Source organism: Babylonia areolata, chromosome 13, assembly GCF_041734735.1.
Source record: "Babylonia areolata isolate BAREFJ2019XMU chromosome 13, ASM4173473v1, whole genome shotgun sequence".
NCBI lineage: Eukaryota > Metazoa > Mollusca > Gastropoda > Neogastropoda > Buccinidae > Babylonia > Babylonia areolata.
The window spans coordinates 14,699,357-14,726,516 of NC_134888.1; the positions used below are offsets into that span (position 1 = coordinate 14,699,357).

General features: G+C 41.6%; 1 protein-coding gene and 1 long non-coding RNA gene across 2 annotated transcripts; one reads left to right on the forward strand and one right to left on the reverse strand.

Moving 5' to 3' along the window:
* Nucleotides 1–3,163: 3,163 nt before the first annotated feature.
* LOC143289084 (uncharacterized) lies at nucleotides 3,164–3,818 on the forward strand. The gene is made up of 2 exons (XR_013056185.1): nucleotides 3,164–3,286; nucleotides 3,345–3,818. It is a non-coding gene; the product is annotated as an uncharacterized LOC143289084 (long non-coding RNA).
* Nucleotides 3,284–27,160, reverse strand: LOC143289082 (PCI domain-containing protein 2-like). Its single transcript, XM_076597922.1, has 15 exons — nucleotides 27,113–27,160; nucleotides 24,193–24,234; nucleotides 22,792–22,913; nucleotides 21,418–21,483; nucleotides 20,172–20,268; nucleotides 19,088–19,191; nucleotides 18,080–18,155; nucleotides 16,661–16,755; nucleotides 16,144–16,190; nucleotides 11,748–11,848; nucleotides 10,457–10,530; nucleotides 8,548–8,673; nucleotides 7,618–7,687; nucleotides 6,875–6,931; nucleotides 3,284–4,776 (listed from the first exon to the last, which is right to left on the reverse strand). Exons 1-15 carry the CDS (start codon nucleotides 27,146–27,148, stop codon nucleotides 4,684–4,686), a joined length of 1,206 nt encoding a protein of 401 aa, XP_076454037.1. The 5' UTR covers nucleotides 27,149–27,160; the 3' UTR covers nucleotides 3,284–4,683.

Below are 27,160 nucleotides of genomic sequence, written 5' to 3' on the forward strand. Positions count from 1 at the left end.
GAATTTGGTCAAAACAAAATGTTACAGATAAAATTTTACCTATCCATCTTGTCCACATGATATAGGCTGCATAAAGACCATCCATTGCTTCGTTATATACTGACATCTGTGTGTGTTTGATTTTTCACTCCTGTTCTTGTACAGCAAATCAGTTCTTCTTTCAGTTTGGATTTCATGACCTTCCATGTTGATATGTATATGAATCTCTTGATATTGTGCTGTAAATATGTGATAAAAAAGGTGTACTTTGTGGGTGCAAGTTTGTGTGTGTACGTGTATAGGTGTGTGCTAATGCATGAATATGTACATAAGTGAGAAAATGTATTTGCTTAAAGGTTGTTGGAGGAAGTTGGTGTGTGTATGTACAGGTTGTAAAACGCTGACAAAATGTGTTCATCATCAGCCTGATCCAGTCATTTTGCTGACAGCAGCATTGTGATGCAGCTGATACACAGAATCCTTGAACGCACAACCATGAAAACATTCATGGCTTTTTTTCTTTCCACATGATTTTATAAACTTAGTGAACTGAACAGAAATCATAGGTTAATAGCAGGCTGCTGCTCAACATTTGTTGTTCGTTTGCTTGCTTTGTATGTTTGCTTCCCCATTCCCATTTAAAGTCTGATTTAGATATTATTCACACTGATCACTTGTTCTGAATTATCACGTAGGAATATTTCTTTTAAGTGGTCTAGAAAATAAAATCTGTACTATTATTACTTATTTGCAGTGGACGCAAGTTTACTATAGGAAAATGGAGCAGGATTGTGGTTTAAAAAAAAAAAACAGAAAAAGAATGGTTGTGATTCTTGTATACATGTGCCATCCCCCACAAAGCGAGCTATATCGCTGTCGTCCCCTGTTTCGCATGAGCGTCAAACACATTGTTAGTCTGGGGTTGTGAGTTTGGGCGTTCATATGTGACATCATCCAGTAGTTATAACCAAGTGATGGTCTGCCTGCTTCATCCATTCAGTCCCTTCAGCGCATACAAAACTCTGTTGCCCGACTCGTCCTCAGAAAGAAAAGATCTGAGCACATCACTCCTCTTTTGCAACATCTCCACTGGCTCCCTGTCTCACACCGAATAAAGTACAAGATCAGCACTGTATGTAATAGATGCATTCACAAAACTGCTCCTTCCTATCTCTGCGGCTGCCTTCACCTCTACACTCCATCTCACTCACTACGATCGGCTTCGGATCCACTCTGTTTATGCATACCCAGATTCAAACACTCGACTGTTGGCCGCTGTTCTTTCTCCGTTTCTGGAGCTTGCGATTGGAATGAACTTCCTCTTTCGCTTCGTCAAGTCTCCACACTCAGCTCTTTCAAGTCTGGCCTTAAAACCCACCTCTTCCCAAAATAGCCTCCCTTACCTGCCCTTCCTTGTCTTTAGTTTCTACAGTTTTAGAGTTATGCATGCGTGTGAATGACTGGTGCAAAAGCGCTCTGATTTGTCTCTGCACAAGATCCAACGCTATATAAATACCATTATTATTATTATTATTATAATCACTGTTTTAGTGGCGAAATGAGGTCATAGAGAGGGGAGTTGGAGGATGTTTTTTGATCAAAAGCTTCTCAGCTGTTCACCTCAAAGCAGAGGTGAGGGGAAGGGTGCACATCTGGAAGGCGGGAGGGAGGAAATGGGGGGTGGGTGGGTGCGTGTGTGTGCGTGCGTGTGTTCCCCTCATCAGGAACAAAGAGGCAAACACATCAGTGGCTACATGAATGTACCAGTGCTGCTGTTTGTGTGTGTGTGTGTGTGTGTGTGTTACATACTGTGTACCTGTGTGTGTGTGTGTGTTCATGTTTGTCCCCATTATATTTATTTACAAGTGATTAATTGTGTACGTTTCTTGTGAAAGTGGATCAAGGACTACATGTTGTCATGTGCCTCCACTAATACTATCCCTTTATGAAAGACTGCAGGTGTCTGTACTAACATTTTGAAAGACTGTGTGTGTGTTTCCTGAAGAATCTTAGGTCATTTCAGCATGCAGTTAAGTTTGAAGGAATCTAAATTTGGCAGCAGCCTAGGATTTAATTGAACACACTTTCACTGATCAGCACACCAGTCATATTTATCACAACACCTTTGTTTTGAAGGGTGACTGTGTGTGTTGGTTGGTGCCTCTTTGTTTGTAAAGGGATTCCATTGTGTTCTGTTATGATGATGCAGAGGCTTCTTGAGGCTCCAGAAGAATATCATTTTTACAAGAAGATTCAGCACTATGTATGTATTATTTTTACATGATTCAGGGCTATATAAATACCACTGTAAACAAAATGTTTATTATTGGTTATTTTGGTTGGTTTTTGCTGTTTCCTCAAACAAGTTTAAGAATGGAAATAACAATATTTATTTATTTAAGTAACATTACATGTATGCATTTTGGGGGAAAGTACTTTCAGATGGTATATCAATATCATTTTAAACAAATGTTTATAATTGGTTATTTTGGTTGGTTTGTGTTCTTTTTTTCCCCTCAAATAACTTTATGAATGAAATTTTTTTTTAAATTATTGATTTAAGTGATTTAACATATATGCATTTTCAGGGACAATACTCTGTGGTTTATCATAACGGGAATATATGTTCTATACCATATCATTATCAATGCTTGTACATAGCTATCATAGGATGACCATAATAAAAATATTTCTTGCAAAAACCACATTACTTGTTCAGGTCAACGACTTTTATTTATGCATGCCAAAGGAACCTTAAAATGAAAGAACAAAAATTAAAAAGAAAAAAGAAGAAGAAAAAAGTGTGCTTGTGTTTTGATGTGATGTGTCAGAGCTTATGCTTATTGACACATGAGCTGTACATGTATGTGTGTGTGTATATTTGTACTTCAGATTCAAAAGACCACAACCAACCAATGCAAAATGGGATGCTGGTGATGGTAAACAAACACACTGACAAATCGCTCATTTTATATCCATTACATTTTATATCCATTCATAACATACATATACATCAACATTGCTTGCATCAAAATGTTAAAACATCGTTTATTCACAGTCAGTCATGTTTTTTGTGATGATGTTTTTTTTAAGCCAGGAACAAACAAATCAACCAGCTAACTCTCTCCCACCCACATCTTTACATCCACCCCTCTCTCTTCCTTCCAAATACATCACACACACACACACACATACAAAACAAGTCACAGCTGCCATGGCAAAGCAGTGAGTTAGCCCCACAGGTTAAACCCTGTCAGCTGTGGTTCCCTTCTACCCAGGTTCACTTCCACCCAGAGTATCTACCCTGGTTCACTTCCACCCAGAGTATCTACCCTGGTTCACTTCCACCCAGAGTATCTACCCAGGTTCACTTCCACCCAGAGTTAGGACACAGCTGAATGGTCATCAACTTTACCGATGCATTTTTTTAGCTGCACAGTTTAATTCTCATCATAAGTAGAGGAAAAGAGCTTTTTTTTAAATAGAAAAATCACGCCTCTATTTCATCTAGAAGGTATGACAAGTATACAGATATTTAGAACTCTTACCAGCTAATCAAGAGTGAAAATCCACATGCAAAAACTGTTCGCAACTAGGTGACATTACTGTAATATTAGCCTGTTGAATAAACTGGTGTTGCCCTCTTGCCTTAAGAGAGCAAAAAAAAAAAAAAGGGATAAAAAAAGTGAACACCATAACTAGGTAACCAAAGATTGAAATTAATTTGCATGGCATCAAAACTAGTCAGATGTAAAAAAACTTCAACTTTTCTAGGGGTGAAGACCGTGATAAAATTAATCTAACTGTGGTTGTTCCAGTTGGTTTTTCTTTTTTTCTTTTTTCCATTTAAAAAAAAAAAAATTGTAATTGTTCCATGTAGACAGCTCCTGTCTCCAAACAAAATGTGAAGTGAGTGTTCAGCTAATACACAGCAAAGGTTAAAATAAGGAAACTCTTTTTTTCATTCAGAGAAATGACTGGACCCTGAACACTTGTTCAGAATTGAGAGGGCAGTGTACAGCTCTCATCACACACTCATACATGAATCCACTGTATATGCACACAATTCTTGCATCATTACAAGCATGTATACTCAATGTGCAAGCCTACTCACACAAACACACTCTGTCCAACCCATTCCGATACGCACATTCCCATATTCTGAATGGATCAGGTTTGTGAATGCTCTGTTCATGACTTACCCAAACAAACCATTAACAGAGTTTCACACAACACATACACACAAGCATGCACACATACACATTCAATAGCATGAGTGGACACACATACAACTTGCACTGATGCACACATGCATGTGCACACACACCCTTACAAACAATTCTGTATCAATGCACATTCATGTGTGGATGTGCGCACACACACACACACACGCACAAACACACACACATACACCTCTCTAACTCACAGACAATACCTGTTTTTGTAAAACAATACAAAAAGAGAAGAGACAGATACAATGTTGATGAGAAAAACAATGATGCCTTCCGAACTTAACAAATAACACTGGAGAAAACAATGATGAAATTACACATGAACATTAAAAGCTCACAGAAGGTGAAGATGAAACACCAGAGGGAACCCAAACATACAGAACATGAGGCAGAGAAGAACAGTTGGTCAACAACAACAATGAAAAAAGCTTAAAAACAGAACCATTCACGCAACATCAATATGATGTGAGCACTAGGACAGCACGGCAGACAGAGGTGGGAAGGGATTGGCTTTGCTGACCACCAGCAGTTTGTGAGTCTCTGAGATGTAACCCTTGATGTAGCCCTGAAAACACAAATTCACAATGATCTCAAGTACCCAGCGTTGTAGACATTTACTTTGTTAATGGCCCTTGATGTATCCCTGAAAACACACATGCACACACCCACACACAGAGTGCTCATAAGTACCCAGCGTTGTAGACATTTACTTTGTTAATGGCCCTTGATGTATCCCTGAAAAAAACACATGCACACACCCACACACAGAGTGCTCATAAGTACCCAGCATTGTAGACATTTACTTTGTTAATGGCCCTTGATGTATCCCTGAAAAAAACACATGCACACACCCACACACAGAGTGCTCATAAGTACCCAGCATTGTAGACATTTACTTTGTTAATGGCCCTTGATGTATCCCTGAAAACACACATGCACACACACACACACACACACACACACACACACACACACACACACACACACACAGAGTGCTCAGAAGTACCCAGCGTTGTAGACATTTATATTGTTAATGGCCCTTGATGTAGCTCTGAAAATAAACGCACACAGTGCTCTCAAGTATCCAGTGATGTTGACATTTACTTTGTTAGTGGCTATTCATGTAGCCCTGAAAACACAAACACACAGTGCTCTCAAGTACTCAGCATTGTAGACACTTATATTGTTAAGGGCCCTTGATGTAGCCCTGAAAACACACACACACATACTGCTCTCAAGTTCACAGTGTTGTAGACATTTACTTTGTTACTGGCTCTTCATGTAGCACTGAAAACACACAGTGCTGTCAAGTGCCCAGCACTGTAGACATTTATATTGTTAGTTAGTGGCCCTTAATGTAGCCCTAAAAACACACACACAGTGCTCTCAAGTACACAGTGTTTAGACATTTACTTTGTTAATTGCCCTTGACACAGCCCTGAAAACACACACACAGTGCTGTCAAGTACACAGTATTGTAGGCATTTATTTTGTTAATGGCCTTTGATGTATCCCTGAAAACACACACACAGTGCTGTCAAGTACACAGTATTGTAGGCATTTATTTTGTTAATGGCCTTTGATGTATCCCTGAAAACACACACACACTGTTCTCAAGTACCCAGTGTTTAGACATTTACTTTGTTAATGGCCCTTGATGCAGCCCTGAAAACACACACACACTGTTCTCAAGTACCCAGTGTTTAGACATTTACTTTGTTAATGGCCCTTGATGCAGCCCTGAAAACACACACACAGTGCTGTCAAGTACACAGTATTGTAGGCATTTATTTTTTTAATGACCCTTGATGCAGCCCTGAAAACACACACACACTGGTCTCAAGTTCACAGTGTTGTAGACATTTCTATTTTTATGGCCTTTGATATAGCCCTGAAAACACATAACAAATGCTGCTCTAAAGTACCCAGTGTTGTAGACATTTCTATTGTTTCAGGCTACAGATTGTTATGGTGAGAAATTCTCCCAAAGTCATCAATGTGAAATGTAAGATAATCTATGCATACTGTTACACAGAAAAGCTCTTTGGTGTGAAAACAAGCAGGCACTACTCTATCGTCTATTAACTTTTTATGTCTACAAGTGCATTTGCTTTACTATCGAAATGACTCTTTTACTACAGAATTTTGCTGGGGGCAGCCCTATTCCTGCCGTGGGTTCTTTTATGTGCGCTATCACCACTGTTGTCTGTAACAATACAATGTGATATAAAAGGGGTAAAACAAAGTTTAGATAACAACTCCAACAACTCTGCCTTTCTATCATCGGACTGGTTTTCTTCCACATAATGCATGCATATAGATTTAATAATCAAAAATAAAATTCCATTTGAAACTTCTTAGTAGGCAGACATAAAGCACATGGATTTTCACAAAATGAGGGGGACTGGCACAGAAAACTCATCTAATATTGCAAGGTCTTTTGTGTGTGTGTGTGTGTGTGTGTGTGTGTGTGTGTGTGTGTGTGTGTGTGTGTGTGTGTGAGTCTGTGTGTGTGTGTGTCTGTGTGTGTGTCTGTGCGTGCGTGTGTGTGTGTGTCTGCATGTGTGTGTGTGTGTGTGTGTGTGTGTGTGTGTGTGTGTCTGCAGTGTGTGTGTGTGTGTGTGTGTGTGTGTGTGTGTGTGTGTGTGCATGTGAGCTCTCACCTCAAATATCTGGTTGGCCACGATGCACTGCGTCTCATCATCATCAACATCCTGCACCTGTGTGGTACAACAATCACAACAGCATGGGTCAGCATGTTGACTACACACCACACATTCACTGCACACAACAAGACACCCACGCCCACACAATTATATCTGCACTCAGCAAACGTGAACACACACACATACAATAATATCTGCACTAAGCAAACATGAACACACACATACAATAATATCTGCACTCAGCAAACATGAACACACACACACAATTATATCTGCACTCAGCAAACATGAACACACACACACACATATCTGCACTAAGCAAAAATGAACACACACACACATATATCTGCACTCAGCAAACATGAACACACAGATCTGCACTCAGCAAACCTGAACACACACACATCTGCACTCAACAAACATAAACACACACATCTGCACTCAGCAAACATCAACACACACACCTGCATTCAGCCAACATCAACACACACATCTGCACTTACCTAACACACACACACACACGCACACCTGCACTCAGCTGATACAAACACACACACACGCATTCAGCTAACACTTTACACACACACACACAGGCATATGCACACACACACAGAGCTAACATGAGTACACACACATACACTCAACTGACATGAACACATATACAACCACCTGCACTCAGCTAACATGAACACACACACACACACACACACACACACACACACAGTGACCCCCACACACACCTGCATCATGCGGAGAGCTGTGGTGAAGGCTGGCACAGGAATGTGGTGTTTCTTGTCCAGCAACAGGTAGCTGCAACCCCCAACATTCCCTCTTTGTCAGCACATAAACAGGCAAAACACTGCATAACGCACACCCTTCTGTTTTTCAAAATAATAATAATAATAATAATAAACATATTGGCATATAGTGCCATGGACACATCGGTACGTTCCAGAAAACAGGAGTGAATCTTGTTTTGCTAGCATCTTCATTCAAAGTGCACTCGATTTGATCAAACTGACATAATACTCTGGATCTAAGTGACACATAATCTTTGGCACAAGAGTGCACTGGATGAGAAACGGGCCTGGACAGATGAAATCTGGACATATGAAATCAAAGTGGCAGTAATTTTTTTCCCCAAAAATTTTTGTCGCAAAATACATCGGTCCCTAAGCCATCGTTGGGGGCATCACGCCTCATTCTCACCCCCTCCCCCACCCCCATTTTCTCTCCAAATTCACACAGATCTGAGGAAGAGCCTCTGGGGTTTTCTATTGCAGTCATGCCCAACTGAGTTGGGGTTTTTTTGTTTGTTGCTGATGCAATGGAAAAGTGCATTTCTGCGTAGCTCTCACATCTCTGCATACATACATACATACATACATATATATATATATATATATATATATAGAGAGAGAGAGAGAGAGAGATGCAGATATAGATAAGATAGATATAGATATACAAAACCTTGCTGCAACTAATTTCCAGTCACACCTAATTACTTCATTTAAAAAACAAAGTTCACACCCATCTGACCAAATACTGGTACCTGGCTTGGGGACGTGGGGGTGGGGGGCAAAGAGGAAATGAATAACAAAACAAGGTTAAAAAAAACAACAACACAAACAAACAAAAAACAAAGAAAGAAATCAAAAAGATGTACATACACTTTCTTGAAGAGGTTCCTGTAGGTGATCTTCTTCAGCTTCTCCAGGATGAGGTAGATGCCGCAGCGGATGAAGAACGCCTCGTGTTTCTCCAGAGCCTCGTTCAGCTGTAGCAAGTTGCCGGACCTGGGGGAGGCGAAAAAAAATGACAGTCACCAAAAGGCTGGTCGTGCACCGTCAGAAGGCACCAGCATCAAGGCCATACTGCACACGCTACAGCCGAGCTTGGCCGGTCATGGTGCCTTACTAAACATGTTGTGTTACGCTACCACTCAGACTTTGGTCCGATTCGCAGACCAATTCTGAGTTTAGCTCTCAGACTATTATCAAATTCATTACGGACCAAGTATTGTTCTAATGTCAAGTGCATATGCTTTAGTAACCTGACAATTGAGCATATAATTTTTCACTGTAGCTTGATGAAGCCTTTTGTACACGAAAGTGTGTCTTCACAAGTGACTGAGAACGTTGATGTTTTTGACTTTTTGCATTCATTATCAGTTGTTTCGCTTGTCAGTTTAACGACTTCTCTTTTACGAAGTCCTTTAAGTAATTTCCTGTAACTGTATTTAGAGGGTTTTTTTGTTTGTTTTGTTTTTCTTCCAAATTTCACCCACATTTTTACCCTCATTTGCCCAGTTTCCCCCAACCCTCCATTCATCCACATCTCCCACCCCTTCTAACCGATAATACTCAGATGTATTCATAAATACTTTAACAAAATGTCTTCAATCACCGATATGTGTGACGGGACATTAAACAAAAAATTCCTCCACTACCACTCAGGCATCTGCTTACAGATGTGGTGCAGCGTGTATGGATTTGTCCAAACACAGTGACGCCTCCAAAAGAAACCGAGCTGAACTGAACTGAGGAATGTCTTGGCGAATCTTTGTTTGCGAAACAAAGCCATCATACACCCCCAGAACAGGGAAAGGGGAAAATAATGACAACGATGACAAAGAGTTAGTGACTTGAGGCAAAGTGCCACTGTGAACTTGGAATGAAATATTTGGTTCAACTTACCTTACAGCCACTGACAGCAAGTGAAGCAAAAGTAAAGGCTACTTAGAACTAAATAATTCAAACAGTTACAGCATAACATACCACAAACACCAAACCCAGATGTACCTGAACGTCTGTATACACATGTTTAACATGAACACACTCAGCTGATGTGCATACAAACACATATATAAAGTCAGCAAGCTAACACACACACATACACACACAAATGCACAGCAAGCACACACACATATACACTGCGTATACTCACCACAAAACACATTCAGTAAGTGCACATACACACTCAAATACATACATGCACACACCACAAGTACATTCAGCAAGTGCACTTACACAAACACATGCACACCACAAATACATTTAGCAAGGGCACATACACAAACAAACATACACAGACACTACAAATACAGTCAGCAAGTGCACATAAAAACATGTACAACACATACACATTCAGCAAATGCAGGTCCACATACATAACACATTCAGTAAATGCACAAGCACACACATACATACAAACACACACATCACAAAAACACATTCAGCAAGTGCACACACACACACAACATAAACATATTCAGCAAGTCTAGATACATACACATACACACAACGCCCCCCACCTCCCTCACAAACACATTCAGCAAGTGCACATATGCACACACAACATAAGCACATGCAGTAAGTGTACACACACACCACACAATCACACTCTTCAAGAGCTCATACACATGCACAAAAACACATTCAGCAAGTGCATGTACACACACACACACCACATAAACACATTCGGCAAGTGCACATATACATACACACACAAACACATAAACATAAACACACACACATACACGCACAGAAGAGATGTGCGAGAGACGATGGTCACACTTACGCCACAGCTTTTGTGATGTCAGCAAACTGCAGGAGATCATATTTATGGAGCAGGTCCTGCTTTGGCATGTGACCCTGCAGCACACACACACACACACAGTACACAGTGATGCACAAAAAGAAAAAACAACAAAGATATAAAACAAGTGCCTTCTGTCGCTCATTCATTCTTCTTCCTTGATTGCTTCTATCTGACATCCACAATATTGCTCCAACAACAACAACAGAAAAAAAAAGAAAATGATACCGGAGTTTCATGCTATGGTATGTAACTATGCACATAAAAAAAATGGTCATGAATAAATCTAATTAATTTTTTTCCCCCCTTGCCTCGTCATCTGCATTGTTTCAGTGGCATCACTCCCCCCACGCCGCACATTCCAAGTCCCCCATACACAGCCACATCAGCCTTCGTCTGTAACAGTCCCAGTGACAGCAGTCCACAGGGAACCATTGAGGTTAGGTCGCCAGGAGGCCACACACAAGAGAAGACACTGCACTGCTGCTGAGTCACTTAGGTGGTGTTCAGTAGTGCCTGTTTTGATTTAACGTTCTTAAGACATCACCTACTGAGCCCCCTACTGATGGACAATAAACAACAATAGCTTAGTTGTGGAGCAAGACTGAATGAGTGTCTCCCCCTGAGAGAAGACCGCCCACACGTCCCTCCAACAAGAGTCCACCATGAATCTGCCAACACCGAAGACTTGACAGGACTCACTCCAAGCATGGAAGTGGAGGGGATTGAAAATGAGGTCACCATGGGAGCAAGGCAATTTTTTCATATATTGATGACGACGATGGAGGACAGTGATGACGATGCTGCTACTGAGGTCCATTTTAGATCTGGGACTACAGGACAAGGCTGTACTCTACGCTTCCTGTCATAATGATATCCAGGCCCAAGAGATACAGACACTTGCAGTGCTGGTCAAGGAATTTAAGGAACACACCCAGACCAATCTGTAAAGTGGATGATACTCGACTGTGTGGTCCAGTCTTCCCATCTATACCCACAGCACTCTCAACTCTGAGATCATTTTTGATAGTGATATATTCAATGGCAAGAAAAACAACAACAAAAATAAAACCACTGAAAAGATACATAAATAAAACTGTAATTCCTGGAGGTAACATAAGCAACAATTACTGAACATTAATGGAGGTGTATAGTGTGATGTGTGCACGAAGAAGCAGTGGCACACATACATGTACGCACACACACACACACAAACACACACACACGCACACGCACACATGCACGCGCACACACACACACAGAGCGGCCTCACCAGCAGCATTTTGACAGGGATAAGGTAGATGAGGATGAAGCGCTTGTTCTTCTTGCTCTCACGGTGACAGTGCTGGAAGGCAAAGGTCAGGAACTCCTCCGCTGAAACACACACACACACACGCACGCACGTGCGCACACACACACATGAACACGCACACACACACACACGCATGAACACACACGCGCGCGCACACGCACGCACGCACACACACGTACACACATATACACCCACACTTGTGACATCTGTTGGGTTTTTCCCTCCCTCTTTTTTTTGTTGCTGCCCCATCCTTCATATCTTTAAAAGTGTGACATATTTCTTTCTTTTTTTCTTCTTTTTTTCTTTTTTTTAAAAATAATTATGCACATCCTTTCATAATATATTCTCATGGATACTGTGTCAAAATCATCCCAGAGAAACATGAACATTCAAAAATCTAAATGTGCAACAAATGGAACTCAATGTTTCATCAGTGTCCACCACACAACATGTAAATCATGAAAAATCAGATCTTCACCACAGACTGTCCGACATGTGGAAGATGCAGTGTGCTGGTGAAACAGGACAGACACTACAGAAAAGATTCTACGGACGTATGTACAACATCAGACACTATGACCCAAACATGTAACAGGACCATGACGGACAGACAGAGAAAAAAGAAGACATAATAGTGGCCAAACATTTCAGCGAGAAAGGACATGACACTACTGACGTGTTGCAGACATGATGGTGGCCAAACACTAACAAGAGGACATGACATTTCTGACATGTGTTGCAAACATGATGGTGGCCAAACACTTTAACGAGAGGACATGACATTTCTGACATGTGTTGCAGACATGATGGTGGCCAAACACTTAAACGAGAAAGGACATGACATTACTGACATGTGTTGCAGACATGTTGGTGGCCAAACACTTTAATGAGAGATGACATGACATTACTGACATGTGTTGCAGACATGATGGTGGCCAAACACTTAAATGAAAGGACATGACATAACTGACATGTGTTGCAGACATGATGGTGGCCAAACATTTTAACGAAAGGACATGACATTACTGACATGTGTTGCAGACATGATGGTGGCCAAACACTTTAATGAGAGAGGACATGACATTACTGACATGTGTTGCAGACAGGATGGTGGCCAAACACTTTAATGAAAGGACATGACACTACTGACATGTGTTGCAGACATGATGGTGGCCAAACAGTTAAACGAGAAAGGACATGACATTACTGACATGTGTTGCAGACATGATGGTGGCCAAACACTTTAATGAGAGAGGACATGACATTACTGACATGTGTTGCAGACATGTTGGTGGCCAAACAGTTAAACGAGAAAGGACATGACATTACTGACATGTGTTGCAGACATGTTGGTGGCCAAACAGTTAAACGAGAAAGGACATGACATTACTGACATGTGTTGCAGACATGATGGTGGCCAAACACTTTAATGAACGGACATGACATTACTGACATGTGTTGCAGACATGATGGTGGCCAAACACTTTAACGAAAGGACATGACATTACTGACATGTGTTGCAGATATGATGGTGGCCAAACATTTTAATGAGAGGATATAACATTACTGACATGTGTTGCAGACATGATGGTGGCCAAACATTTTAACGAGAGGATATGACATTACTGACATGTGTTGCAGACATGATGGTGGCCAAACATTTTAATGAACGGACATGACATTACTGACATGTGTTGCAGACATGGTGGTGGCCAAACACTTTAATGAAAGATGACATGACATTACTGACATGTGTTGCAGACATGATGGTGGCCAAACACTTTAACGAGAGAGGACATGATATTACTGACGTGTGTTGCAGACATGATGGTGGCCAAACACTTTAACGAGAGAAGACATGATATTACTGACGTGTGTTGCAGATATGATGGTGGCCAAACACTTTAACGAAAGGACATGACATTACTGACATGTGTTGCAGACATGATGGTGGCCAAACATTTTAATGAAAGGACATGACATTACTGACATGTGTTGCAGATATGATGGTGGCCAAACACTTTAACAAGAGAGGACATGATATTACTGACGTGTGTTGCAGATATGATGGTGGCCAAACACTTTAACAAGAGATGACATGATATTACTGACATGTGTTGCAGACATGATGGTGGCCAAACACTTTAACGAGAAGACATATTACTGATGTGTGTTGCATACATGATGGTAGTCAAACATTTTAACAAGAAGACATATTACTGATGTGTGTTGCAGACATAATAGTGGCCAAACATTTCAGCGAGAAAGGACATGACACTACTGACGTGTTGCAGACATGATGGTGGCCAAACACTAACAAGAGGACATGACATTTCTGACATGTGTTGCAAACATGATGGTGGCCAAACACTAACAAGAGGACATGACATTTCTGACATGTGTTGCAAACATGATGGTGGCCAAGCATTTTAATGAAAGGACATGACATTACTGACGTGTTGCAGATATGATGGTGGCCAAACACTTTAATGAAAGGACATGACATTACTGACATGTATTGCAGACATGATGGTGGCCAAACACTTTAATGAAAGGACATGATATTACTGACATGTGTTGCAGACATGATGGTGGCCAAACACTTTAATGAAAGGACATGATATTACTGACATGTGTTGCAGACATGATGGTGGCCAAACACTTTAATGAAAGGACATGATATTACTGACGTGTGTTCCAGACGCGATGGTGGCCAAACACTTTAATGAGGACACAACATTTCTGACATGTGTTGCAGACACGATGGTGGCCAAACACTTTAATGAAAGGACATGACACTACTGACATGTGTTGCAGACATGATGGTGGCCAAACACTTTAACGAGAGATGACATGACATTACTGACATGTGTTGCAGACATGATGGTGGCCAAACATTTTAATGAAAGAACATGACATAACTGACATGTGTTGCAGACATGATGGTGGCCAAACATTTTAATGAAAGGACATGACATTACTGACAAGGGTGTGCAGACATGATGGTGGCCAAACACAAACGAGAAAGGACATGACACTACTGACGTGTGTTGCAGACATGATGGTGGCCAAACACTTTAACGAGAGAAGACATGATATTACTGACGTGTGTTGCAGATGTGATGGTGGCCAAACACTTTAACAAGAGAGGACATGATATTACTGACGTGTGTTGCAGATATGATGGTGGCCAAACACTTTAACGAGAGATGACATGAAATTACTGACATGTGTTGCAGACATGATGGTGGCCAAACATTTTAATGAAAGGACATGACATTACTGACATGTGTTGCAGACATGATGGTGGCCAAACACAAACGAGAAAGGACATGACACTACTGACGTGTGTTGCAGACATGATGGTGGCCAAACACTTTAACGAGAGAAGACATGATATTACTGACGTGTGTTGCAGATATGATGGTGGCCAAACACTTTAACGAGAGAGGACATGAAATTACTGACATGTGTTGCAGACATGATGGTGGCCAAACACTTTAAGGAGAGAGGACATGACATTACTGACGTGTGTTGCAGACATGATGGTGGCCAAACACTTTAATGAGAAGACATATTACTGATGTGTGTTGCATACATGATGGTAGTCAAACATTTTAACGAGAAGACATATTACTGATGTGTGTTGCAGACATGATGGTGGCCAAACATTTCAACGAGAGGATATGACATTACTGACATGTGCTGCACACACTCAGCGTGACTGTCAGGAAGACACGTGAGAAATCCTGGCACCAGACAAGCTATCCCGATGCACTGAATGTATTTGACTAAAACATGGGATGTTGCCTTGATGTCTCATCCTTTTTTCTGCACTTATCTGAGTGTTTGGAGCTTGTGCTGTAGGTGTGCAACAGTCAGACCGTCATACGAGAGAGAGAGAGAGAGAGAGAGAGAGAGAGAGAACACTATGTGTCACATAAAAAACATGTCATACTTCATGTGCCATTTTTCACATTATGTCTTTCATCCTTGAAAAAGGTCTGTACTGAATGAAAATCTGGATACATATTTTCTAGTTTCATTAATGCAGTTTTTTATGTGTTTATTGTTGAAACATAATACATTCTGGTATTAACCAGGAAAGGAAATTTCACATTTTTAGCAACATTCTCAACTGAACAAACAAACACTTTTGGCTTTAAACCTGGCACTGTGTTGCGATAACATGCTCTCCCAGTAGAGGGCTGCCCCATCTTTCATGCAGAGAAATTTGATGCTGCAAGAAATAACCTGAGCTAACATATCAGCGCCATGCAATGCAATACAATGGGATACAGAACAACACATAAGACAAAACAGATCAAGGATTTCCGATGTAGTCAGATGCACTCACCAGCTTTGAAGTCGCTGTCAAACATGTTCTTCCTACCCACATAGAACCTGCAATAACAGGAGAACACACAACATGAGCATCATCAAGAATTAACCATGACCAACTCTTACAACACCAGGAAAACAAACACAAGCGTCATCATGAACTGATAATGACAAACTCTTACAAAACCAGGAAAACACAATAATTAACCATGACAAACTCCCACAACACCAGGAAAATACAAACGTGTGTGTGTGTGTGTGTGTGTGTGTGTCACACTGTATGTGTGTGTTTGCTTGAGCATGCAGTTATGCATGTGTGAGTCACAGTGTATGTGTGTGTGTGTGTGTGTGTGTGTGCGCGCGCGCGCACAGACGCGCGTGCATGCGTGTGCGTGTCCATCTGCACGCATGCATGCGTGTGTTTGCATACATATGTGTGCGTATGTGTGTGCTTGTATGCGCGCGTGTGTGTGTGTGTGTGTGTGTGTATACGTGCGTGCATGTGTGTGTGTGTGCAGCAGGAGTGAGGATACCTGTAGGTGATGAGCTGGGAGAGGCTGAAGCGGTCCTTCATGGGCAGCTGGTCAATGGCACGGATCAGCGGTTTGCACAGGTGGAGTTTGTTGATCTGCAACACGGTCACTTTCTCAAGGTGTCACTGCCTTCAGCCAACTCCACATACACTACGTAAGCCACATCTGGTAGGCAGATGCCTGACCAGCAGCATAACCCACTAGTGAGGCCTTGCGTGTAACAAGGTGTGTGTGTGTGTGTGTGTGTGCGTGTGTGTCTATATATATATATATATATATATATATATATATATATATATATACACACACACACACATATATATATATCTATATATATATATATATATATACACATATATATATATATACACACACATATATATATATATATATATATATATATATATATATATATATATATATATATATATATATACACACACACATACATACATACAAATATATGGAGTGGATTTCTTCTACAGAATTTTGCCAGAGGACAAACCCTTTCGTCGCCATGGGTTCTTTTTCAGTCAAATGCATGCTGCATACATGGGACCTCAGTTTATTATCTCATCCAACTAACTAGCAACTCAGTTTGATTTTCCAGTCAAACTTGGGAGAAAGGGCGAGACCAGGATTCAAACCCAGACCCTCACGGACACTGTACTGGCAGAGTTTTACCCAATATGCCACCTTCCTCTTTCCATCTGCAACATCACTCTGATGGTAAAACCTCAAATGTTTCAGCAGATCCTGACCAATACAATGTTTGACAAAACGTCACACGAGTCATCTAGTTTTATTCAATAAGTCAGAAAAAGTTATGTTAGTAAAATGAATGTCACCAAACAAATCAGTTTAGAAATGAGGGCAAGGCTATCAAATATTGGATAATATAACCACACACACACACTAAATACATATGCAAACACATGTACATGCGTACACAGGCACACACACACATTCACATCAAGGAACTCACACCAACAGTTACATATGGCAAAAATCTGTTAAAAAAACAAACAAAAAAAACAACCACATTTGACAGTAAAACAAAGGTAATTACAGGTGGACAAAACACAAACAAGCAAACAGGAGAAGTATTATACTGGCAATGTGCTCTACCTGAAGAGAACACCCTGTATTTAATACACTGATATGTACTGCGCAAGAAAGTAACATAATACAACACAATACACTATTTGTACAGTCCAATGCAATATAACACAACAAATGCAGCATGGACATACGTCTAAAAATGCACACGCAGAAGCACACCCACACACACAACAGACACACACACATACAGACACACACACACACACACATGTGATGTATACACACACAGAGACAGACACAGAGACAGACACACATACACACACTGTATGGTGACACTGCCCACCCACCAGCACTGACCTTGAAGTAGATTTTGAACAGCTGATTGACAAGGTTCAGCATGCCCCACTTCTTAGAATCTTCAATGGCTGCACGACTGCACAAACACACACACACACACAAATCAATGCAAGTGACTACACAGGAGAGAAAAACAGTAATAACAGTAACAATAATTTCACTGAATGACGTAATTTGTACCCAAAACAGTTCTTACGACTAGCTCTTTCTTTGTAAGCTCTCCTCAGATTTCCTGACAAGTTCTCTCATGTGTCTTTATCTCTCAGGACCAGTAGATACCAGGGTGCATCATGATAATAATAACACTAATAATAACAATAACAATTATAATGATAATTATAATAATGGCATCAGTACAGCTTGTTTCTCTAAGTAAAGTTAGACCAATGTGCTGGCAATCATCCATTCACAGTGATGCCCAAAAAGTGTTGAGTACAGCCTTGTCAAGTGGTCCCAGCCTAAATGTACCTCTGCAGCAGCATCGTCATTCGCCTTACTCATTACAAAAATACAGGTAACCCCCCAAAAAACAACAAAACAACACAAAAAAACAGAGGCTTTTCATGTCCTGTTCTGGTGATGTCAGGTTTGACTTCCTCTCCACTTTGATGCTTGTCCTGAGTTTGTGTCAGTCTTTGGTGTCGGCACTAATGGGAGGTTTACAGTGACTATCTGTGGAGGCAGTCATCACTTCAGGGGAGGCAATCACCCAGTATGGCTCCATGACAACTGTTCAGTGTGTTCCCAAACTCCATGGCAGTCACCAACACAGAACAAACCATGGCACAGAGACTGACTGTAATCAATGCCTATTTTCCAGATTTTCACACACAACTTTCCAGCAATCACGGTGAATCCACCAACATCAGTGATAAACCAATCAAACTGCAAGCACCTGAAAATGCAAATAATATCCACATGATAACCAACACAAACACACACCACATATAAACAGAATAACAAAAAAAAAGAAAAAGAAAAAAAAAAGGGCTGACAGCAGTGACTCACTTGTCGGAGGCACAGACACGGAAACAACCCATCAGAAGTTCTGCTGCCTTCTCCATCCTTTCCCCTGACTTGTTTCTGTTCTTCTTCACGGTCTGCACGTCCGCCTGGCAACACACAGTGACAGTCTCACTTGATGTTGTTTGACACAACTGCATCTTCTTTGGTTAGCTTTGCTTTCACTGGGATATGTGCTGTGAAGCGGGATGGACAGGGTGATGCACTGAGTCTTCTTCATTCATGGGTTGCGACTCCCACATTCACTCGTATTCACGAGTGGACATTTACATATATAACTGTTTTTACCCCCACCACATACGCAGTCACTCTATGTTTTTTCAGGGGTTGGGGAAGGGGGCCAGGGGGGAGGGTGCATGCTGGGTATGTTCTTGTTTCCATTACCCACCGAACACAGACATAAATTACTTTAACAACAACAACAATTTTAATGTGTGTATTTGATCTTCTGCATGCGTATGCACACGAAGGGGGTTCAGGCACTAGCAGGTCTGCACATCTCTTGACCTGGGAAATCGGAAAAATCTCCACCCTTTACCCACCAGGCATTGTGACTGAGATTTGAAGCCAAGACTGTCAGATTGAAAGACTGAACGCTTCTACCACTCGGCTGTTGCACCCGTCAATGCACTGAGTAAAGAAGATGAGGTAGGTTAATGAGGATTCAGTCGGTAAAGAGGATACAGACTTTGCAAAGTAGGTGAATCATATTTAGAACTTCTGTTAAATGTAAGCCACAGAAAATGTATTCTTTGAAATAAGAAAAACAAAGAAAAAAGAAAAACAACAAAAAAAAAAACCAAAAAACAAACAAAAATGCCTTAAGATGTTTAAGAAATATCAATGTTCACAAAAAAAAAGAAGTCAAAAGTTTATAAAAATATAATCAATACAATCACTTAAAGACAAACAAATGTCAAACAAAGACTCATCTTGCTTGTTGAGTAGGCCCAAGTCTTTGTTACACATTGCTGAGAGTTAAAATCAAATGCAGTAAAAACACAACAACAGCAAAAACAAAAAAAACAACAACAATAAAAAACACCTGAAATCAGTGCAGTGTACTCACGCTCTGAGCAAAGAGGCGGAGGTCTAGACAGATGACGAACATGATGGGCAAAGCCCAGTTGTCTTCCTTCTGACTCTGAAACTCCCGTGTGAAAACTCTGGGACAAACGTTAAGGACCGCTCTCCCCATCTTGGCCGAGTTTCAATACCGACACAACAGCAAAAATCTCTGAAAATATATGTATGTATGCGTGTGCGTGTTGTGTGTCTGTGTGCACGCGTGCATACAAGCGTGCGTGTGAGTGCTTACATGTATGTGAGTGCATGTCTGTGTGTGTGTGTGTGTGTGTGTGTGTGTGTGTATCACTAACATATGAATTCAATGCATGTGTTTACATGTACACGCACTCTTGTGAAGCTGTCCATGTGACAATTTAGTAATGTACTTTCTTTGTACATCTTGAAAATATCTGGATGTCATCCACCCCCTCTCTTTTCACCACCATTTTGTCATCCTCCTCCCTCCAACCCCCCAAACTGAGCATCCTCTCCAAACCCATACCAAACATTACCCATTACCACCCGCCCAATCCGTGATAACAGTTTGTTTGCCACTTACCACCCGCCCAATCTAAGTTTGTTTGCCACTTACCACCTGCCCAATCTGTTATAACAATTTGATTGCCACTTACCACCTGCCCAATCCATTATGACAGTTTGATTGCCACTTACCACCTGCCCAATCTGTTACGACAGTTCAATTGCCACTTACCACCTGCCCAATCTGTTATAACAATTTGATTGCCACTTACCACCTGCCCAATCCATTATGACAGTTCAATTGCCACTTACCACCTGCCCAATCTGTTATGACAGTTCAATTGCCACTTACCACCTGCCCAATCTGTTATGACAGTTTGATGGCCACTTACCACCTGCCTAATCTGTTATGACAGTTCAATTGCCACTTACCACCTGCCCAATCTGTTATGACAGTTCAATTGCCACTTACCACCTGCCCAATCTGTTATGACAGTTCAAATGTCACTTACCACCCGCCCAATCCATTATGACAGTTTGATTGCCACTTACCACCTGCCCAATTGCCACTTACCACCAGCCCAATCTGTTATGACAGTTTGATTGCCACTTACCACCTGCCCAATTGCCACTTACCACCTGCCCAATCTGTTATGACAGTTCAATTGCCACTTACCACCAGCCCAATCTGTTATGACAGTTTGATTGCCACTTACCACCTGCCCAATCTGTTATGACAGTTCAACTGCCAAGTGACAGAAGGATACTGAACGACGTGGGACTGGCAGGCGTAGGCTTCCACAAAGTCATGATTGGCCACCGCCCAGCAGCACCTGAAACAGTGTAATTACTATTTAGTTTTATCACTGCTGTTGTTGTTTTTTTTATTTTTTTTTTTATTGTTGTTGTTGCCTGCCACTGCTGCTGCTGTTGTTGCTGTAGTTATCTGGCTGACAACCACAGACTGACTCCATGAATAAACATCTGAACATAAAATTGTAAACCACAAAAACAACACTGAATTAGTAAAATATTTTCGTTTAAATAATACCTTCTTCTGGAAGGGAAACTGGCCAACTGAAGCAATCAATGCTATGGTAACAGCAGGGAGGTTAGTAGTCACCAAATGATACAGAGGCAGTGCAGGGCCCTCTCTGTAGGTGGCTTAAGACCAGAGATAAAATGTTCCCCTACATGACAGTGTCTGGACTTACAGAACAGGCTAGTGATTGGCTATGTATGGGGAAGTCCAAACAAGCAGCATGGAAATATTATCATGAACATGGTGTAAAATAACTGGACAGTTTAAAATAAAATAAAAAGACATAACACAGTGCATAATTTAAATGACCCAATGCTATGGACAGAGTCTGACAGACAAATGGACAATGGGATAGAATGAAACAAACTAGTATGCTCTCTTCTACCATCAGTAGAGGGTACAAAAATTCTCCTCTCCTTTTTGTTCCGCAAAAAACAAAACAAAAAAACCAACAAAAAAACCCCAACTTATCAATGGTGCTTTCATTCAATCAAATAAATTAGTTGATCAATAAACCAATTAAAAAATCTGCTGAAGATAGGGAGAAAGTGGTTTAGGGAAAAAAAAAGGTATATGTTTGTATAGTGCCCTTTCTCTTTAAAAGCTCAGGGCACTTCACATGAAAGAAAAAATTACAAATAACATGAACCAATCATGACAAATTTCTCCCTCCCTCTCCTCCCACCCCCTCCCCCTTACTCTCTTTCATTTGTCATACTTAAATACTTAAACTGACAGACATGGGGGTTGGGAGTTGGGGGCTGGGTTGGAGAAGAAGTAAACTGAGGTTTTAAAAAGGTGAGCTTTTAGTTTTAGTAATGAGTGAAAGTCAGAGATGGAATCAGATGAATGGATATGATGAGGCAGGTTGTTCCAGATACAGAGCAGCAAAGAGAAAAGAACATTCCCCATAGGTTCTAAGTAGGCTGGGGGACAAGTTGAAGCAATGAATTGGATTAATTCATGTAGCTTGACTTATCTTCCTTTGATTCTCTGTCTCTCCCTAACCCCTCTCCACCCTTCCTCTCTGTCTATCCAGCATCTCTCCCTCTCCCTCTCTGTCCTGCTGTCTCTCTGTCAAAGTCTGTGTGAACAGTACCTGAGATGTGCAGCCACAATTTCATCATAGGGCTGATCCAGCACACGCTGACATGGGCCCTCTGGCTTCTCCAGCTGAAGACGGGGGTTGGCCACATGGGGGTGACGGAACGACAGCAAGTCCTGCAGGGACACAAGATCCAGAGCATGTGTTACCATGGGGAAGTCATCCTAAACGTAACGGCTTCAAGTATTCTGGGAACTAGTGAACACCATATGTTCATGCAATCAAACAGGGCAGATCTGGTGTTTGGCAAAACTGCCTTGTTCTCGAAAGGAGACAGATCAACTTTACAGAACATGCCATTACAAAATCTTAATCAATGACATCAATTCTTCTAAAACACAAATTTTTAGATCTTGAGCAAAGACTTAAGGCAAGAAAAGAGAAAACTTTGTGAATGTATAATATTATGACCTCATTTAACCTGCCTTTATTTTAACCCTGATTCTCACAGATCAGTATCAAATCAGTAATCACGGTCTCACATGAGGTAAATACAATGTATGAAGTCAATGGCCAAGTTTAAAATTTGATCATTAAAGTTGCTGAATCTTGTACTTCCATGGCATCAGTACTGACATAGAAGACAACACCAGTAACAGCTCTCCCACTTCCAAATTCCAATAATAATAAAAGTACCAGCACCTCACAATTATTGCACAATTTTGCTCAAATATTGCATTTTCAGAACAGTGTACACATTTCCAGAAATAGCCCGCATCCCAAGGATACATTCTAAAAGGGCCGCTTTACCAGTGACAATTTGAACAGCCTGACTGCCAATTCCTTCTGAAGATCTTGACACTGTGTCATTTTTCAACAAAGTTTTTGGCATGCAGGGATCGATGTCCAGTCTGTTCAGACACTGACTATTTTGGACAAAACGACAGTGCTGTGCAAGCAGATTTGGCAATCCTGTTGACAACACTGCTCTGATCACAAGGAACCAACTGAAAACTGAAATGGGGACTGGGTGAAACTTTACATGTTTTTGAATGGAAAGATTGAGTACAGTCTGATTTCACTTTCAGTATTTCCACATTTTAATGGAGTACTTTTTTCTTACATTTGTTTTTAACTGAACATTTTTTTATGGTGTGGCTGGGGTTGGAACACATTTTTCGCAAGCATTGCGTCCCTGAACCCAAAACAGCAAAGAGCATTCCAACCCATGACTTCAGCAATACACAAATATAGTATCTGTGTACAAACTCTTCCATCACCTGGGCAAAAAAGAAAAAGAAAAGTAAAACTAACACTGTCATACTGCAGTGGATTCAATTACTCTCCCAAATTTCAGATTTTCATTTCACCTGACACTGCTTTAATCATAATCTATATAGATCTATTTCATGTTTTATACTTTGATTTAATAATAGTTTTTGTGGTCTTACTTACTGCTGTTTCCTCACCATCACGGCCATCAATTGCATCATACAGCTGCAACAAGAATAACAATCATTATGTGATTTTATCATATTCATAATGATCATTACAATTAATTACTCTATCCATCATTCAAATCAAGTGTACTTTATAATTACACAGCTGGGAAATTGCACAACTTGCAGATGAAAAATAATATCAAAGCGTACTCAAACTAGTCAAAGGTTCTCAAGCTGAGTCAAGGTAGTGTGATTGTTGCCTTTGTCAAAGTTTGTGTATATCAATTAAAAATGGTTTTGTTGATATTTTAGACCCACAGTTTAATGTTTCATGAAACTGCAAAATAGTCAATGTGATGTCCAGCTAAAACAGGAGTCAGGAGACAGGTGGGATCTAAATCACCTGCCAGAATCAGATTGAATAGACTTTAACTAGTTTCAGTTTCACTCACTATCAGCTATTGCACCCTTAATGTTGATTACATTTTTTTTTAACATATAATCTACACAGTGTGTGTGTGTGTGTGTGTGTGTGTGTGTGTGTGTGTGTGTGTGTGTGTGTGTGTGTGTGTGTGTGTGTGTGTGTGTGTGTGTTTAAATGTTACTGATAGTGTGTCATGTAGTGGCATATATTATGTGTATGTATCCAACCTTCCGCTGACTGCGGCAACATCTGTGGCATGTACGATGGTATTAAAAAAAGCCTTCGGCCCATGCGTAAGCAAGATCGTGCCACTGAAGTCAGCTTCCAGCAACATGATAACAGACTGGAGCAAGCAGGTAGAGAGATGGGCGAACACTACCAGGAGCTCTATTCAAGAGAAAACATTGTCGTAGATGCAGCAGTGGAGAGCACTGCCAACCTCCCTGTCATGGAAGAACTTGACATCCCACCCTCTGAAGAGGAACTTGGCAAGGCTATCCCCTCCCTCACCCGTGGCAAAGCTCCAGGAAAAGATGGCATCCTGCCTGAAGTCATCAAGGCAGGAAAAATGACTGTGCTACTCCACCACCTGCACCAGTTGCTACTGCAGTGCTGGAAAGAAGGGACTGTGCCCCAGGAGTTGAGTGATGCCAACATCATCACTCTGTACAAGAACAAGGGTGATCGCAGCGATTGCAACAACTACCGCGGAATATCAGTATCATTGGGAAAGCCTTTGCTGTTGTAGTCCTGAGCAGACTGCAGTTACTTGCTGAACGTGTATACCCTGAGGCACAGTGCGGATTCAGAGCTGGAAGATCAACAACTGACATGGTCTTCTCTTTGTGACAGATGCAGGAGAAATGCCGGGAGCAGAGACGGCCACTATACATTGCATTCATTGACCTCACCAAGGCCTTTGACCTGGTCAGCAGAATAGGCCTCTTCACATTGCTACATATAATTGGATGTCCCCCAAGCTCCTGAGGATGATCACGTCCTTTCATGAAGACATGCAGGGCACCGTTCAGCATGATGGATCTTCCTCTGACCCATTCCCAATCAAGAGAGGGGTGAAGCAAGGCTGTGTGCTGGCCCCAACACTCCTCCATATCTTCTCGCTGCTGCTGTCCTATGCCTTCAGCCAGTCAGAGGACAGAGTGTATCTCCACACCAGAAGCGGCAGTCTCTTCAACCTGGCCCGACTTCGTGCTAAAACCAAAGTGCGACAGGTTCTCATACACAAGATGCTTTTTGCAGATGATGCAGCTCTGACAACTCACTCTGAGGAGGCACTCCAGCGACTCATCAACCGCTTTGCCCAAGCATGCAGAGAGTTGGGCTTGACTATTAGCCTAAAGAAGACCAACATCATGTGCCAGGATGTGAGCAGCACCCCAAGCATCTCTACTGGTGACTTCACACTTGAGGTCGTCGAGGACTTCACTTACCTCGGCTCCACCATCTCCAGTAGCCTCTCCCTGGATGCTGAACTCATCAAGCAGATTGACAAAGCAGCTACATCCATGGACCGCCTGGCAAAGAGGATTTGAGACAATCCCATGCTGACCATCAACATCAAGATGCAGGTGTACCAAGCCTGTGTGCTCAGCACTCTGCTCTATGGCAGCGAGACATGGACCCTCTACACTCGCCAAGAACGCAGACTCAACTCCTTTCACCTGCGCAACCCCAGGAGAATTCTGGGCATCGCGTGGCAAGACCGTGTACCAAACAAGAAAGTCCTTGACCAGGCAGGCATCTCCTGCATGTCTGCACTCAGGTCTCCTAACCCAGCACCGTCTGCTGTGGCTCGGTCACATCAGGCGAATGGATGACGGGCGAATCTCCAAGGACATCCTTTGTGGCAAGTTCACCACTGGTTCCAGACCTGCTGGAAGACCTGTCCTATGCAGTATGCTACAGAGACGTCTGCAAATGAGACATGAGGGCAGGCGACATCAACCCAGCAGGTAGGGAGTTGGTGGCTGAAGACCGTTACAACTGGAGAAGGTCCGTAAAGGCAGAAGAGAGGAGAAGAGAGAACAGCACTGGGAACAGGGGAGAGAGCCAGGCGCGATTTTCATCTGCGGCAACTGCAACAGAGCCTGCCGATCCAGAATCGGACTGCACAGCCACAGCAGGCGCTGCAACTCAACAACTTGATCGAACTAGGCGCAGAGTTCCATTGTCTCCCGAGACAGACGGACGCCAGCAACATATTAATGTGTATGTATTCTCACACGTGAACATTGTGTGATGTGTCAGCATGTGTGCAGACTTGCGTGTGTCAGATGTGTGTGTGTGTGTTGTGTGTGTCATTGTACATGTGTATGCAGATGCTTTCTTTCAAAATCAAAACACACATGACATAACAAACTGAATACAGACTGAGTCAACTAAGCAGTGAGGCAGAGACTTGGGTATAATGGAGAGTATGGTTGGATAACCCGGTTTACAATTTTATACGAGTGATAATCTTGAACACAAATTAAAAATCTTAACTTACCGCTTGGAGATACGAATTCAACGAGATATGCGCCATTGTATATTCTGA